The 13,723-nt window shown below is 33.7% G+C and overlaps 1 protein-coding gene across 1 annotated transcript in view; it reads left to right on the top strand.

The window, feature by feature from the left end:
• The window catches only part of DBX2 (developing brain homeobox 2), a 59,361-nt gene extending 50,406 nt beyond the window's left edge, over positions 1 to 8,955 (top strand). The window contains exons 3-4 of the mRNA XM_049783840.1: positions 1,329 to 1,516; positions 8,423 to 8,955. Of these exons, the coding sequence (XP_049639797.1) occupies positions 1,329 to 1,516; positions 8,423 to 8,755 (521 nt within the window). The 3' untranslated portion in view covers positions 8,756 to 8,955. The remainder of the gene's footprint in view (positions 1 to 1,328; positions 1,517 to 8,422) is intronic.
• Positions 8,956 to 13,723: the final 4,768 nt, after the last annotated feature.

The following is a 13,723-nucleotide window of genomic DNA, read 5'->3' as shown; positions in this document are numbered from 1 at the left end:
AAAACGACTGGGCGTATAAGACGACCCCCTAATTTTGCAGTTAAAACATAGGTTTAGGCCTGTATTCGCTGTATCAGACAGAACGTTCCTGTGCTACAACTATATGTACCACAGTGAGCCAATCACAACAAGCAAAGGTTAAAGGTTATACTGTACTAGACTTTCTCTCTGACTCTGGCCAATCTGAGCAGGCTTTTGACAGTGTAGATTCGGGTCCAGAACATTGTCTAATTTGCATGCATGAAAAGCCTGCTTGGATTGGCTGAGATAGAAAGGCGGTCTGAGCAGCCTGGCAGTGATTGGTCCCTTATCATAGGCACCTTTTTTGGCAATTCCCTGGTGGCGTCAGTTAATCTCCCCCACTACATGACCAAACAACACCCCATCCTCGGACCCTAGCACTGAACCACCAACATGGTTAGCTGAGTTTTGCCAGAAGTGGCCCCCAGATCTCCTGATAACTGTTTGGGAGCCCCTAAGAAAGAGATTTGGAAACTCTGCGGCCTGATTTTTTGTTTTTGTTTCATTTAGCGGCATATTAAAACATTTTTTGGGATATACTCGGCGTATAAGACGACCCCCGATTTTCTTATATGCTGGAAAATATGGTACCTTGAATCATCTTCTTCTGCCTCTTAAAATGAATGGTACTAGAACCAAACAGTCATATGAACATTGAGTAGAAAGAAAAAATGATCAGACTTAAACACCAAACCCAAAGTCAATGACAACAGAATTGATACCAAATCTTCCACAAGCTATACACAGAGGGGACCAGTTATATGAGCAGTCTGGGGGGCAAAGGAGGGAGATTTGGGAATAGGGGTGGAGGGAGAACAACACTGGTGGTGGGAATACCCTGATTTAATGTCACTATGTCACCTCAAATATTACTGTGAAAGATTTGTAATTCACGTTGGTCACAATAAAAATGATTAAATATATATGTATCTTGAATTTTCCCTTGTATTTACTTCTGTATGCACACTCAGGCCTGTTGTATTTCAAATTTCAGTGAATAGATGAGTGAATATATTAGTTATAAAAATGAAATGTTTAATTCATTTTACAATTTAAAATTGCTAGCTAGGACCATGAACATTTCAACAGGACACCCAACACTGAAAAAACTGCATATACACTTTGCTACCCAATAGCATCAAATTCTCAATGGAGATTATAACCACAAAGAGGTTAAGATGCACTATTCTAAGAGTGCAGAGGACAGAGACAAGATTATTGGACTGTGTTTACTTAGTAGGCTACTGTCCTGGGACAGAGTGACTTTTATTAAAGCAACCATTTATTCTTTTTTTTTTCTTCTTTAGGAGAAGAGAGTGTGCTGCCTCTCTTCACACAGGAATCGAATTCCAAGGCTCGAAGGGGGATTTTAAGAAGAGCTGTCTTTTCTGAAGATCAGAGAAAGGCTCTGGAGAAAATGTTTCAGAAGCAGAAATATATCAGTAAAACAGATAGAAAGAAACTAGCCATCAACTTGGGACTAAAAGAATCTCAGGTATTACTAAGAAGGATGATCTCTGTAGTTACCTGATTTTTGAAGGAATATTATGAAACCTGTTTATTTGCTAAACATTTTTACTAGGCATGGTAGAACATAGAAGTTTTGATAAAATATTTTTTTTAATTTTAGTATATTTCATGATTCCAGTTTGGAAATATGTTTGATTACTGACAAGTTTTGGTTATCGTTCTTCAGCTGATTAATATTCTCTAAATGCAGAGAAATATCAAGATTATGACATCATTAGTTATACTCCAAATTCAGAGAAGCAAACTATAAAATTCCTTCCAAAATTAGGAGTCAATATTCCTTCTTTTCTCTTCACTTGCAAACTAAAAATCAAAGCATAGATGGGTGACCTCTAAATATCATATAATGGATTTGTTATTCTACATTGTGGATTAGTTATTTTCACATTTTCTATATTTACAAGCCTTGCACATTGATGTTTCATATATTTGTTTGGGGACCACACCCTGCAGTGATCAGGTGTTACTTCTGCCTCTGCAAGCAGGAAGCACTCCTGGTGAACTCAGAGACCATATATGATGTTAGGGGTAGAACCTAGGTAGTATTTATTTATTAGTTAGTTCTTGAATCACACTCAAAAGTTCTTTGATGCTTCTCAGGGTTCCATGCTCCTGGGTTGCATCAATGTCCTCAGGGAACTATGTAGTGCTAAGGATCAGAGCTGAGCTTCCAACATGTAAAATATGTATGTGTTCCAGCTTATTGACTCATCTATCTCTTTCTACTTGAAGTTTTTCTCTTTAAACTTGAACTATCACATGATGCTGTGTAGTGTGTTCTCTGAACAAGGATATTTGATTAAAGGGGAGAGGAATACTCAAATGCAGCAGGTGCTTTGCTTGCTAAGCTAATTTTCCTTATGTAGAGCTGCAATCACCTAGAATTAAAGTTTTGTTAATTAAAATTATGTGGTTTACAACATGATTATTAATAATTTATCATGCATTTAATTCCAACACCACATCCATAATCAATGAAGTTATCTTTCTTCCCCAATAATCTACTTCCTTCTCAATGCCATGACCCCCATACCCCGCCAAGTCAATTGTGTGGATAATTTCTTCCATTATGTTGACTTTGAATTTTGTTGCTCCCTCAATGTATTTCTTTAAGTTCCATTATATGAGAGAGAGCTTTCTATATCTTTCCTTTCCTTCTGTTTGACTTCAGCATAGAATACTCTTATTCTATCCAAATTATTGCAAAATGCATGCTTGATGAACTTAGAACAATAGCCAAGATATGGAAACAAGCTACCCAATACAGATAAATGGATTAAGAACATGTGCTATACACACAAATACATATTTGCTTATATATTTACAAATGTTTAAAATATTTATTACATATTAAAATTCTATGCAGCTGTAAGAAAGTCCACTGGAAAAATTTTTAAATAATATTACTTTTTGGTTTTTCGGGCCACACCTGTTTGATGCTCAGGGGTTACTACTGGCTAAGTGCTCAGAAATTGCCCCTGGCTTGGTGGATCATGTGGGATGCCAGGGGATCAAACTGCAGTTCTTCCTTGGCTAGCTTGTAAGGTAAGATACCTTACCTCTAATGCCACCTTGCCGGCCCCTAAATAATATCTTTATTTAAGCACCATGATTACAAACATAGTTGGATTTTAGTCATAAACAAACATCCCCTTCACCAGTGCACATTCCCACCACGAATGCCCCCACCTTCTTCCTCCCTCACCTTCTACCTGTATTTGAGACAGGCATTCTACTTCTTTCACTTGTTTACATTGTCATGATAGTTATTAGTGTAGTTATTTCTCTAACTGAAATCACCACTCTTTTTGATAAGCTTCATATAGTGTGCCAAACCTTCCAGCCCTCATCTTCACTGGGAAATTATTTTTAATAAAATCTTTATTTAAGTACCATGATTACTAGCATGATTGTAGTTGGGTTTCAGTCATAAACAAAAAACTCCCCTTCACCAGTGCAACATTCAATTTTTAATTAGCCAAAAAACATTAGAGGGTAAGCAGAAGTTTAGAGCTAACCACCATGCTCTTCTAGTCTTCCTTCAAAACAGATGACTTTTTCTAACTTTTTTCTTTATTAAATTAGTTATTATTGGAGAAAATTTTCATTAATAAAAATTATTTTTCCTAAGTGAGTGGTATGTTTCATAAATGATGCCCCCAACTCTTTCAAGTTATATGTACTGCAGGTGAGGTAACTGGCTTCGAAAAACCCAAATGTGCTCCCATTGCTAAATGGCAAGAATGAATTCCTAAGCTTAATTGACTGCTGTGTTTCAGTTTCTCATCTTAAAATAGGAGCAAGCAGCATCAAATATATTTTATTATTCCTGAGAACTGCAAGGAATGATCTCTAGCACAAAGTCAGAAGTAAGGCCTGAGCACAACCTAGTGCCTCAAAAGAAAAGTAATCTTTTATAGCCCCTACCTTTTACCTTATTTCTGTTGTTTATAAATAGCCTTTTCAAATTGGCTTGAATATTATATATTCTTAAATTAATTTACATTATTAGTATACAGCATTTTACACCAGTGAGAATGACACATATAAAAATACTGGGAACAACTTGTGTTTGAGGGGAGGGGAATGCAGTGAAAAAAATTATGACCCGATGCTAATGGGAACATTATCTAGTTTAATCCCGACAGAGAACAGTATGGGGAGTTCTCAGCAAACTTAAAATTGAGCTTCCAGAGTCAGAGAGGTAAAACAGCTGAAGGTCATTTGCATTGCATGAGGCCAACCCAGGAGAGATGAGGGTTCAATTCCAGGCATCCCATATAGTCTCCTGAGCCAGGAGCGATTTCTGAGCGCAGAGTCAGTAGTAAACCCTGAGCAATGCTGGGTGTGACCCTCCAAAACAAACAAAACAAACAAAAAATTGAGCTTCCATAAGACCCATATGGTGGTTGCTTGATGCCATTACAATGATTCTAAAAAGGAGTAACCTTTATTATCACTATCTTGTAAATAAAGAAGACAAAGATCAAAATTTTGTATATATATTTTGGGTTGGGGACCACATCAACCTTAGGGACCAGCCCTGGCATTGATAAGAATATAATATATGACACTAGAGATCAAATCAGGATTGTTTACATGCAATGTAGTGCCTTAATACCTACACTATCTCTCTAGCCCCACCTATATTTATATTTTTTAAACATGTTTATTCTTTGGTCTATAGTACTATTAATAATGTTTCTCATATATTTTTAATTATATGTGATGTTTTCACTTAAAAGCATCTTTAGAAGATTCCTTCATGCAGTTGAGTGAATCCTGACACATTTTTGCAAATAGTAGTGTATCCATGGTATATCATAATTTTCATATACAGTTCATGGACAGTTGGATTTTTCTCACGTTTTGATTATCAAAGTATACTGCTTATATTTTGTTTTACATTTTGTTTTGTAGTTTTATTTATCCTATTTGAATATCATGAAATACCTTTTTTTTGGCAGGGCACACCTGTTGACGCTCAGGGGTTGCTCCTGGTTATACACTCAGAAATGACTCCTGGCTTGGGGGACCATATGGGATGCTGGGGATCAAACCAAGGACCAACCTGGGTCAGCCGCATGCGAGGCAAATAGCCTACAGCTGCACTATTGCTTCAGCCCCTATCATGAAATACCTTTTTTTCCTGTTAGCACATACAAAGATACTTTTTTTCTTTTTTATTGTTGTATAACAGAGCATTCAATCAATATATGTTTATCCTCAAGTTAGTTACTTTCAATTTTTAAAATTGCATTAGTTTATGAACTTCAAGTATAAGATATAGAATAAAATACATATAGAAAAAAGTTGACAAACAAATAAGAATTTACATAAGTTTGTGAGAAAAGCATAAGAAAATTAGGAGTAAAGTTTATGTAATAAATTTGTATATTTTACATTTGATAGATTAACATTTCCTTATAGATATGTTATTGCTTCAAGATAATGACTTTTATCATTTAATTACTAATAATACCTTTGTAAGCTCTCCACAACTCATAACTTTAAAAAATATTACCAGCCTTGCGCCAATGGCATTTGCATCTTTAGATTTGAATTAACTCTAATTACAGGAATTTAAAGCACTTTAAATTTTGAGGGATCCATTTTAAATTCATGAATCAATCTTTTCATGGAAGCACCGTTTTTGTTTTTGTTGATAGAATTAATGTTGCAGTTAATAAAAGTATTTGAAATATGGCTAGCATCATTTACTATTATAGAAATCTTCTAAAACTGTGACTTTTAGAGATATAGTAAAATGTATATAAGTATATAAATTACCATTTTGACCTTCCTAAAGTCTACAACTCAATGACATTACTAAATTTGCATTGTTTGTAAGTCATATCCACCATCTATAACCAGATTTTTTTCATCTTATGAAATTAAAACCGTGTAACCATTAAACATAACTGCCCATTCCCTGAACTCTTTCTCAATTTTAGAATCTTCTTTCTACTTCCTCTCTATAAAATAATTCAGATGCATGGAATCATTCATATTTGTCCTTATGTATGGTATATGATTTGTTTCACTTAACATAGCATTTCGAAGGGTTATCCATATTGTCACTTATGTCAAAACTGTCTTTTTAAGACATAGCACTCCATTTTATTTGTATGCTGCATTTTGTTTATCCTTGTCACATTAGTACACTCTAGCTTTGTGATATCTTTTCATTTGTCAATAATACTCCTATAAACATGGTTTATAAATACTTTTCAAGTCCCTGATTTTAATTATTTTGAGTTGCTGGTGACATTTATATTATTTTTATGGTATCTTTATCTATATAAAAGTTTTCACTTTAGTTTAATTGGCTTTATCTATTTTTTATTGTTATTGTTGTTGTATCTTATTTTAGAAAATGTTCACAGTGCCAGGGAGATAGCTTAAACCTCTAACTAAGGACCGCGGGCCACATATTATATTTGTATCTGTTTTGTTTCTTCATTGCAAAATAAGATATATGCAGTGTGCATAAGAACTCGTTCATAAGTTTTGTTTTTACTATAGTCAGACCCTCCAATGGTCTGAGGGACAGTGAACTGGCCCCCTGTTTAAAAAGTTTGAGGACCTCTGGCTTAAAGAATCTGAATACGTGCCTTTCAGATGTAAGGTTCCAATTTAATCCTCAGAGCAAAGAAAATGTCCCTCCTCCCTGCTTGTCCAGAACAGTTATCTGTAGCTCCCGGGCGCTTCCTTTATGATCCTGGAGTTTTCCAACATCAGTGAGCCTGAGCAGCTGAGAGTAAGCCCTAGACTCCTCAAAACATTGCTTGGCTCCCACTGAAAGAAATTATTCATTAATATCCCTAAGATTATAGTTACAAACACTTCCATTTTTATGTATAGCTATTTACTCAATCTGATATGCTTTATATATTAATTAGAAATGTAATTTTATGTATTCCTTTCAATATGCGCATTTGTCTTAACATCATTCTGAAGAAAGCCTTTGTGTTTCTTTGAGGTACAGCAAGTATTTTTAGACATCCAAAAAAGCTGTGAGAAGAAAATAATGGAGTGTGATGAGAATGGCAAGAATGGGAACACATTAGTAAAAACTCATTAGACATATTTGGCAGGCTTGCCAGGAGTAAATGCCCATTGCAGTAATAAATGACTTTATGAATAGAATTGAAGGCTTTAAAAAGTGCATAGTAGTCCCGTTTTCTTATGAAAAGTCTTGATCTCAAAATTGTACTTTGGAGAGCAGTTCTGAATACAGTTAGTTGCCTGGGATTGAAATTTTACAGATATTTTAAATGTTTCCAATCTAGTTGAAAGAGTAAAGAATGAAGTTTTCCTTTTATTGCCAACTTGAAAAGATCAGCTCACTACTTTTCCTTCAGGAAAAAATAGATTATTGATAAATTATTGATCAGTTTAATAATTACTTAGGTGAAACTTTATTTTTGTCTAAAATAAAAATTATGATATGACTTGTGTAAGATGCAATGAGCAAAAAATGTGATTTATTTTTCAATAAATTAGACAAACAATGAAGTATGTACAGATATAGTAGATAAATAGAAAATCTAAAGTAAATATATAATCAAGATCAGGGAAGATATGACTTAAGTTAGGAATCAATATTATAAATAACTGTAACTTAATTGTAACCAATTGTTATTTATTGAACCTATTTTTTCTGGCTTGCTAAATGATGGCAATAATTAAATGGAAAACTATATAAATATACTAAATACACAAAACATTATAAAATATATTGCTAATGTATTTTCAAATATTTATGAGCTTGGAATCAGCGGTCAGTAAAGATTCTGGTCTAAGAATTTCCACAGTATTAGCTCTATCACCCTAAATTAGTTTTTCTTTCTGCACCTTCATTTTCTTACATATGAAATGAAGTTTTCTTTCAGTCATTGTGAAGAACAAATTGTATAATTCATATACAGTGCATGGTCTGATACCTGGCAAAAAATAAGTACTCAGCTGTTATTACCAGTCAATAAAATTTTGTTTAAATAAATAATTTAGTACAGACTGACATATTGAAATATCTAAGAGTTAAATCTATTTTTGAATGATGCCAGACTTACAGATGTAAACAATTTGCCACAGTCATTCTGTTTCAGAATGTGTGTGGGAATATATTATTAAGAAAATTTCTCAGATATTTTTGAGAAAAACCATGTGAAAAAAACCCAAAAGGACATTGCCAAGATGTGGCTCTTATAATAAGGCGTTCTATTGAAGAGATACTTGGTACTGTTGCCATTTGAAATGCTGAAGTTAATGTTTTTAGTGATCTAGTTACTTAATGCATATAATTATCTCATAAAATAATGAGGGAATGTGGAATAATTTATATTTTGTGCAATTATTTTATCAATAGGTGAAAATTTGGTTTCAGAACAGAAGGATGAAATGGCGGAATTCCAAAGAAAAGGAGGTGCTTTCCAACAGGTGTCTTCAAGAAGTAGGCCTTCAAGAGGAGTCTCTCTCACAACCAGAGTTGGGTCTCTCTTCACCTTGTTCTTCGCTTTGGAGAGTTTCCCAACAGCACCCAAATCCGAGATGGGGGGAGAACTCACAAGAACCTTCAGAAACATTTATCAAGCAAGCTTCAGGTGCAACACCCCCAAAAGCGAATGTACTGCAAGGTGCCTTATATTTGTGTTCGGAAAAAGAATCTGGGGACAAGGGTGTACTTACTGGGGCTGCCTGAGTAAAAGCACTTCTCCAAAATAATTTAAGAGAATGCTTTACTAGTAATATTTGGACTCAAATCCAGCTAGCTGTGCCTTATCAAACCTAACACCTTTGGAGTGATGCATAACTACTTCTCTCCAGTGTTCTCTTAGCTGGGTCCTAGATTCAGACCTGATTTGTAAGTAGGAAAAATTTTCCACAAAGTGTTATGGAATAGCAAAACAAAACAAAACAAAACAAAACAAAAAAACAAGAACAATAGTTGGTTCAGTCAGTGTTTTGATTATATGTATATATGCGTCTTTTTGTATATATATACATATTCCTTAAAATACATTAGAAATTAGTTTTTTAAAAAATTGCAGTGGACAAAAATCACTTTCTTTTATCTGAAAAGAAACAAACCATTACTTAATGTCACTATTTAAGGGAAATAACATAAAATCTGTCCAAATTGTTATGCTGTGAAAACATGTTTTAAAAATTCCCTATTTTTTGGCTTTTGTATCCAGATGTAAATAAATTGTATTAACTGAATTAACAAACATAACTAAACTAACTATATTAGATATATAATTACTAAAGGTATATATTTAAAACTAACTCAATAAAATTAGAAGAGTTTATTAATGTAATTCCTAGTGTCCTTTAATTTCAAGTCCCTGGATTCTATTAAACCATCATCGTTCTATTAAACAACCATTGTTGCCCTCAACGATTGTTTTGTTTTCTTTCCGGTAAGCATGTACTCTAATCAAGACTTGAAAATTTGCATCTCATATTTACCTGTTAGGTAATAATAGAGAGTGGACAGAAAGGTATTTGGAGTTTAATATTTTTTTCTAAAGTACTGTGTTGGACAAATAAAACATCTGGCTAAGCAATTTGTGAGGTTTAGCCAAGGCTAAAAAAGTTTAAGTTACCGTGCTTAAAATGTTCTCAATTGTCCTTCAAAATACAATACTGATAGAATCTATTGTGATTGTTTACACTTCTAGTAATAGACTCAATTTTCCATTTAAGTGGCATACACTTATATATCATATTACTTTAATGTATTAAAAACACCACACAGATGTTTTCTTGTTTTGATTACCCTGAAATAATATTATAAAATCATTTATCTGGTAATAATTTGTTTATTAGTCTGAATTTTTTTATTCTAGTTCCAAGAAAATTAGTTTCACTTTGGATAAAATGAAACAAAAAGAAAATGACGTAGTTTTGGTTTAGGTTATTACTAATGTGTGAATAAAAAACATCATAGAAAATTATAAGGTATACGATTTTTAGTGAGAATGCTACATGAAAGTGGCTTCTAATTTGCTTATACTTTTAGTTAAAGATGGAAGATTTAGTGATTTGGAAAAGGTAATCTTTCTGATGAGAAAGATTTTAGTCATTATCAGGAAATTGATTTGTCTGAATGGAATATGAATTTGTAGCTGTTATTCTGTCTTTAACACAAGATCTTTTACATAAAAGTTATCTCAAAATTAATTTGTCTCAATGCCTCATTATAGGGAATATGGGGTAAGAATTTGCAGACAATTTCATATCGAAAACCTGTTTTAAGATGATTAGTTATATATTTCTTTCCTTTGATTGTGTTTATTTATATTTATTTGTTTCAGTGTGCTAGAGATTGTACTTATCCATCAAGATAAATCATATCATTAATATTCATCATAATAAACCTATGAAGTAAGCAGTATTACTATCAAGATTCCTGTTACGCAAGCAAGGGACCTGAAGAAGTGTGATCAGGGTGCATTCGCCAATTCATAGAATTAATACATTTTGAATTACCAAGTAATTCAAATGAATAATTTAAACTATTATAAATAATTTTATTATATAATATTCTTATGATATATAATAAAACATAATAAGATATAATATTAGAATAATTACAACATTGCACGTTATACTGAAATACATTACATAATTATAAATAATTGATACTATAAACTTAATTTTATATCAATTATAAAATAATGATTCAAATGAATAATTTTGAAGTTTAGGAAAAATAAAAACCTTAAACTATGAAGCCTATATAGATTAGGCCTGCTGGAGTGCTTAAGTGGGAAATAAATAGAATGTCCTTTTTGAAGTGCTCTTAGCTAAACAACATAAAAGGCTTATATTCAACATTTTGAGAGTAACATAAAAATTGAATCAGAGGAACATTGCTCATGGTCATTTGATTACCCAATTAGTGGGTTGGTTTTTTGTTTTTTGTTTGTTTGTTTGTTTGTTTTGGTTTTTGAGTCATACCCAGTGACGCTCAGGGATTACTCCTGGCTATGCTCTCAGAAATCGCTCCTGGCTTGGGGGACCATATGAGATGCCAGGGATCAACGCAGACGCCTTACTGCTTGAGCCACCGATCCGGCTCTTAGTGGTTTTTTTTTGTTTTGTTTTTTGTTTTGTTTTGTTTTTTTTTGTTTTTGTTTTTTGTTTTTTAGTGGGGTTTAAAGATGTTGAGGTCACATCTGGTAGTGTGTTAATGGGGCTATTTCCAGTTCTGTATTCAGAATGAAATGTGGCAGTGCTCAAGGCTCAAACAATTGTCAACTGCATGCAAAGTAAGTCCCTTCCCTTCTGTACTATCTCTCTGGAAACCTGATTACTTCATTTTATAATGTGTTACATTGTCTTCTCTGATGTTCCATCTTAGAGCTCTTGAAACGGCAGAGAATTATTTTAAGATTAGCCTGATTTAAAATTTAAAAATAGTTTTTACATTACTTTTTGCTTTGGAGTATGTTAAGGCTTAAAAAAATATATTTTGTGTGAATATAAGATGGTACTAGAAAAAACACAAACACGAAGTACACATTTGTTTCATGTGCTTTGATTTTGTCATTAGATGAGTTCTTTGGAAAGAGTTGATGAATTCATTATTTTTTATTTTTTTAATTTGTTTTGTGTTTTTTTTCTTTTTGGCCACACCCAGTGACGCTCAGGGGTCACTCCTGGCTATATGCTCAGAAATCACTCCTGGCTTAGGAGACCATATTGGATGCTGGGATCAAATCCAGGTTCGTCTTGCGTCAGCCACAAGCACTGCAAGAGCCCTACCATTGCACTGCCATTCTGGCCCCTGAATTCATTATTTTTAATTCAACTTTATTTTCTTAAAACTATTGTGATTTACAAAATTCATCATGGTTGGGTTTCAAACATACAATGAATCAGGGGTCAATCCTACTACCAGTGTTGACCTCCTTCCACCTTATTCCCAGAGTATATCCCAAACACCACCCTTTTGCCTCTCAGCCTGTCACTATATAAGGCCCATTTAAAGTTTGGATTGCTAAAGTTTGGGTATCTGATTCTATTATTGTTGTCTTTGGCTTGAATATTTAATTCTTTCCTTTTTGTTAATTATCTCCACCAATGCATCTGAGACTGCTTGGCCCCTCGTCCCCATCCTTTCATATTTATGTTTCTCCTCCTCTTCTTAGTTTCTTTCTTTCTCCTTGCTGTAGTTTGGGCCATGAGTGTTCAAGACAACTTCCATTTAAAGCATTGCATTTCTTCATGCTGTTATTATAAATACCACATATAAGTTATATCATTCTGTATTTATCCTTTTTTAAATGACTGAAATATCCCTTCACTCCCAATTTCTATTGCTTAACCTCTCCCATCTTCAGGCTATTTAAACATTTTTTTTGAAGCTCTACATGCAGATTTCTTTTCTTCAAGTGGTTTTATTTTAGAACTTTTGTTTTCTGCTTTCCAGTTAAATCTTGCTGAAGTAAACACGAGATAGATCAAAACCTGTCTGTATTTAATATTTTTATTTAAAAGGAATTATTAAATGTATGGTAAGGAAAATATGATGAGCACCATACTTTACTTTAGCTTTTGTAAAAATTAATATTTGGTAAAGGTAAATATAAAGGTTTGCATGTATAAAAGTAGGTTACAGGTATTTTCCAGATCTATCAACTGATAGCCACTATCACTGTTTTTTGTTTGGTTTACTAAGGAGTGCACAGGAAGTCAGGGACCTCTTCTAGAAAGTTTGATCAACCAAACTGATAATTCAGTGCTAGGTCCCAAGGATGATGAGTTGCTTAGAGCTAACATTGATGTTTGGAGAACACATGGTGTTAGGGATTGAACTAAAGTCAGCAATACATCAGGCAACTCTCTTAACTCCTGTGCGATTTCTCTGGCCCAATAATGGTGTTTTAAAAGCAACTCTATTTCCTATGTGGTGAGATAGTTTGAGGAATACAGTTATTTAGTTCATAACATGAACGAACCATATTTCCCAACTTGTTAGGAAATGTGTACAGATAGGAACATATTCTTTATGTGCAATTTTCAATATCTAAATCATTCAGTCCACCCTGAGAATTATTATTTATAAACTTCATTTAATTTAAAATAAAAATTATAATTAAATGTTCTTATTAAAACCACAGATGTGTCCTTTCTGACTCTTTCCTCTGTTTAAAGCTACATAGCTTTAAACATGACTTGCCCCTTAATGACCAGGGATATAATGTTGTTCTTTTTTTTCTTTTTTTTTTTTTTTGGGTCACACCCGGCGTTGCTCAGGGGTTACTCCTGGATGTCTGCTCAGAAATAGCTCCTGGCAGGCACAGGGGACCATATGGGACACCGGGTTTCGAACCAAACACCTTAGGTCCTGGATCGGCTGCTTGCAAGGCAAACGCCACTCTGCTATCTCTCCGGGCCCAATGTTGTTCTTTGATACAACTCTCATTTCAAAATAATTCTTAAGCTTTATATAAACAGATTTAACTATCATGAAAATATTCTTTTTATATTTAACTTGACTATATGAACTACTATCTTAGGCTCTAGTAAACAGATATAAGTGCCAGGATAGTAATTGCCCTCGGGGACCTTATATTTTGCTTTCTTGAAAAATAAATTACACGGGGCTAGAACTGTGGCACAAGTGGTAGGGTGCTTGTCTTGCATGTGCTGGCCTAGG

This window comes from Suncus etruscus, chromosome 11 (genome assembly GCF_024139225.1).
Source record: "Suncus etruscus isolate mSunEtr1 chromosome 11, mSunEtr1.pri.cur, whole genome shotgun sequence".
Taxonomy (NCBI): Eukaryota; Metazoa; Chordata; class Mammalia; order Eulipotyphla; family Soricidae; genus Suncus; species Suncus etruscus.
This window is presented reverse-complemented; position numbering and strand designations above follow the sequence as displayed.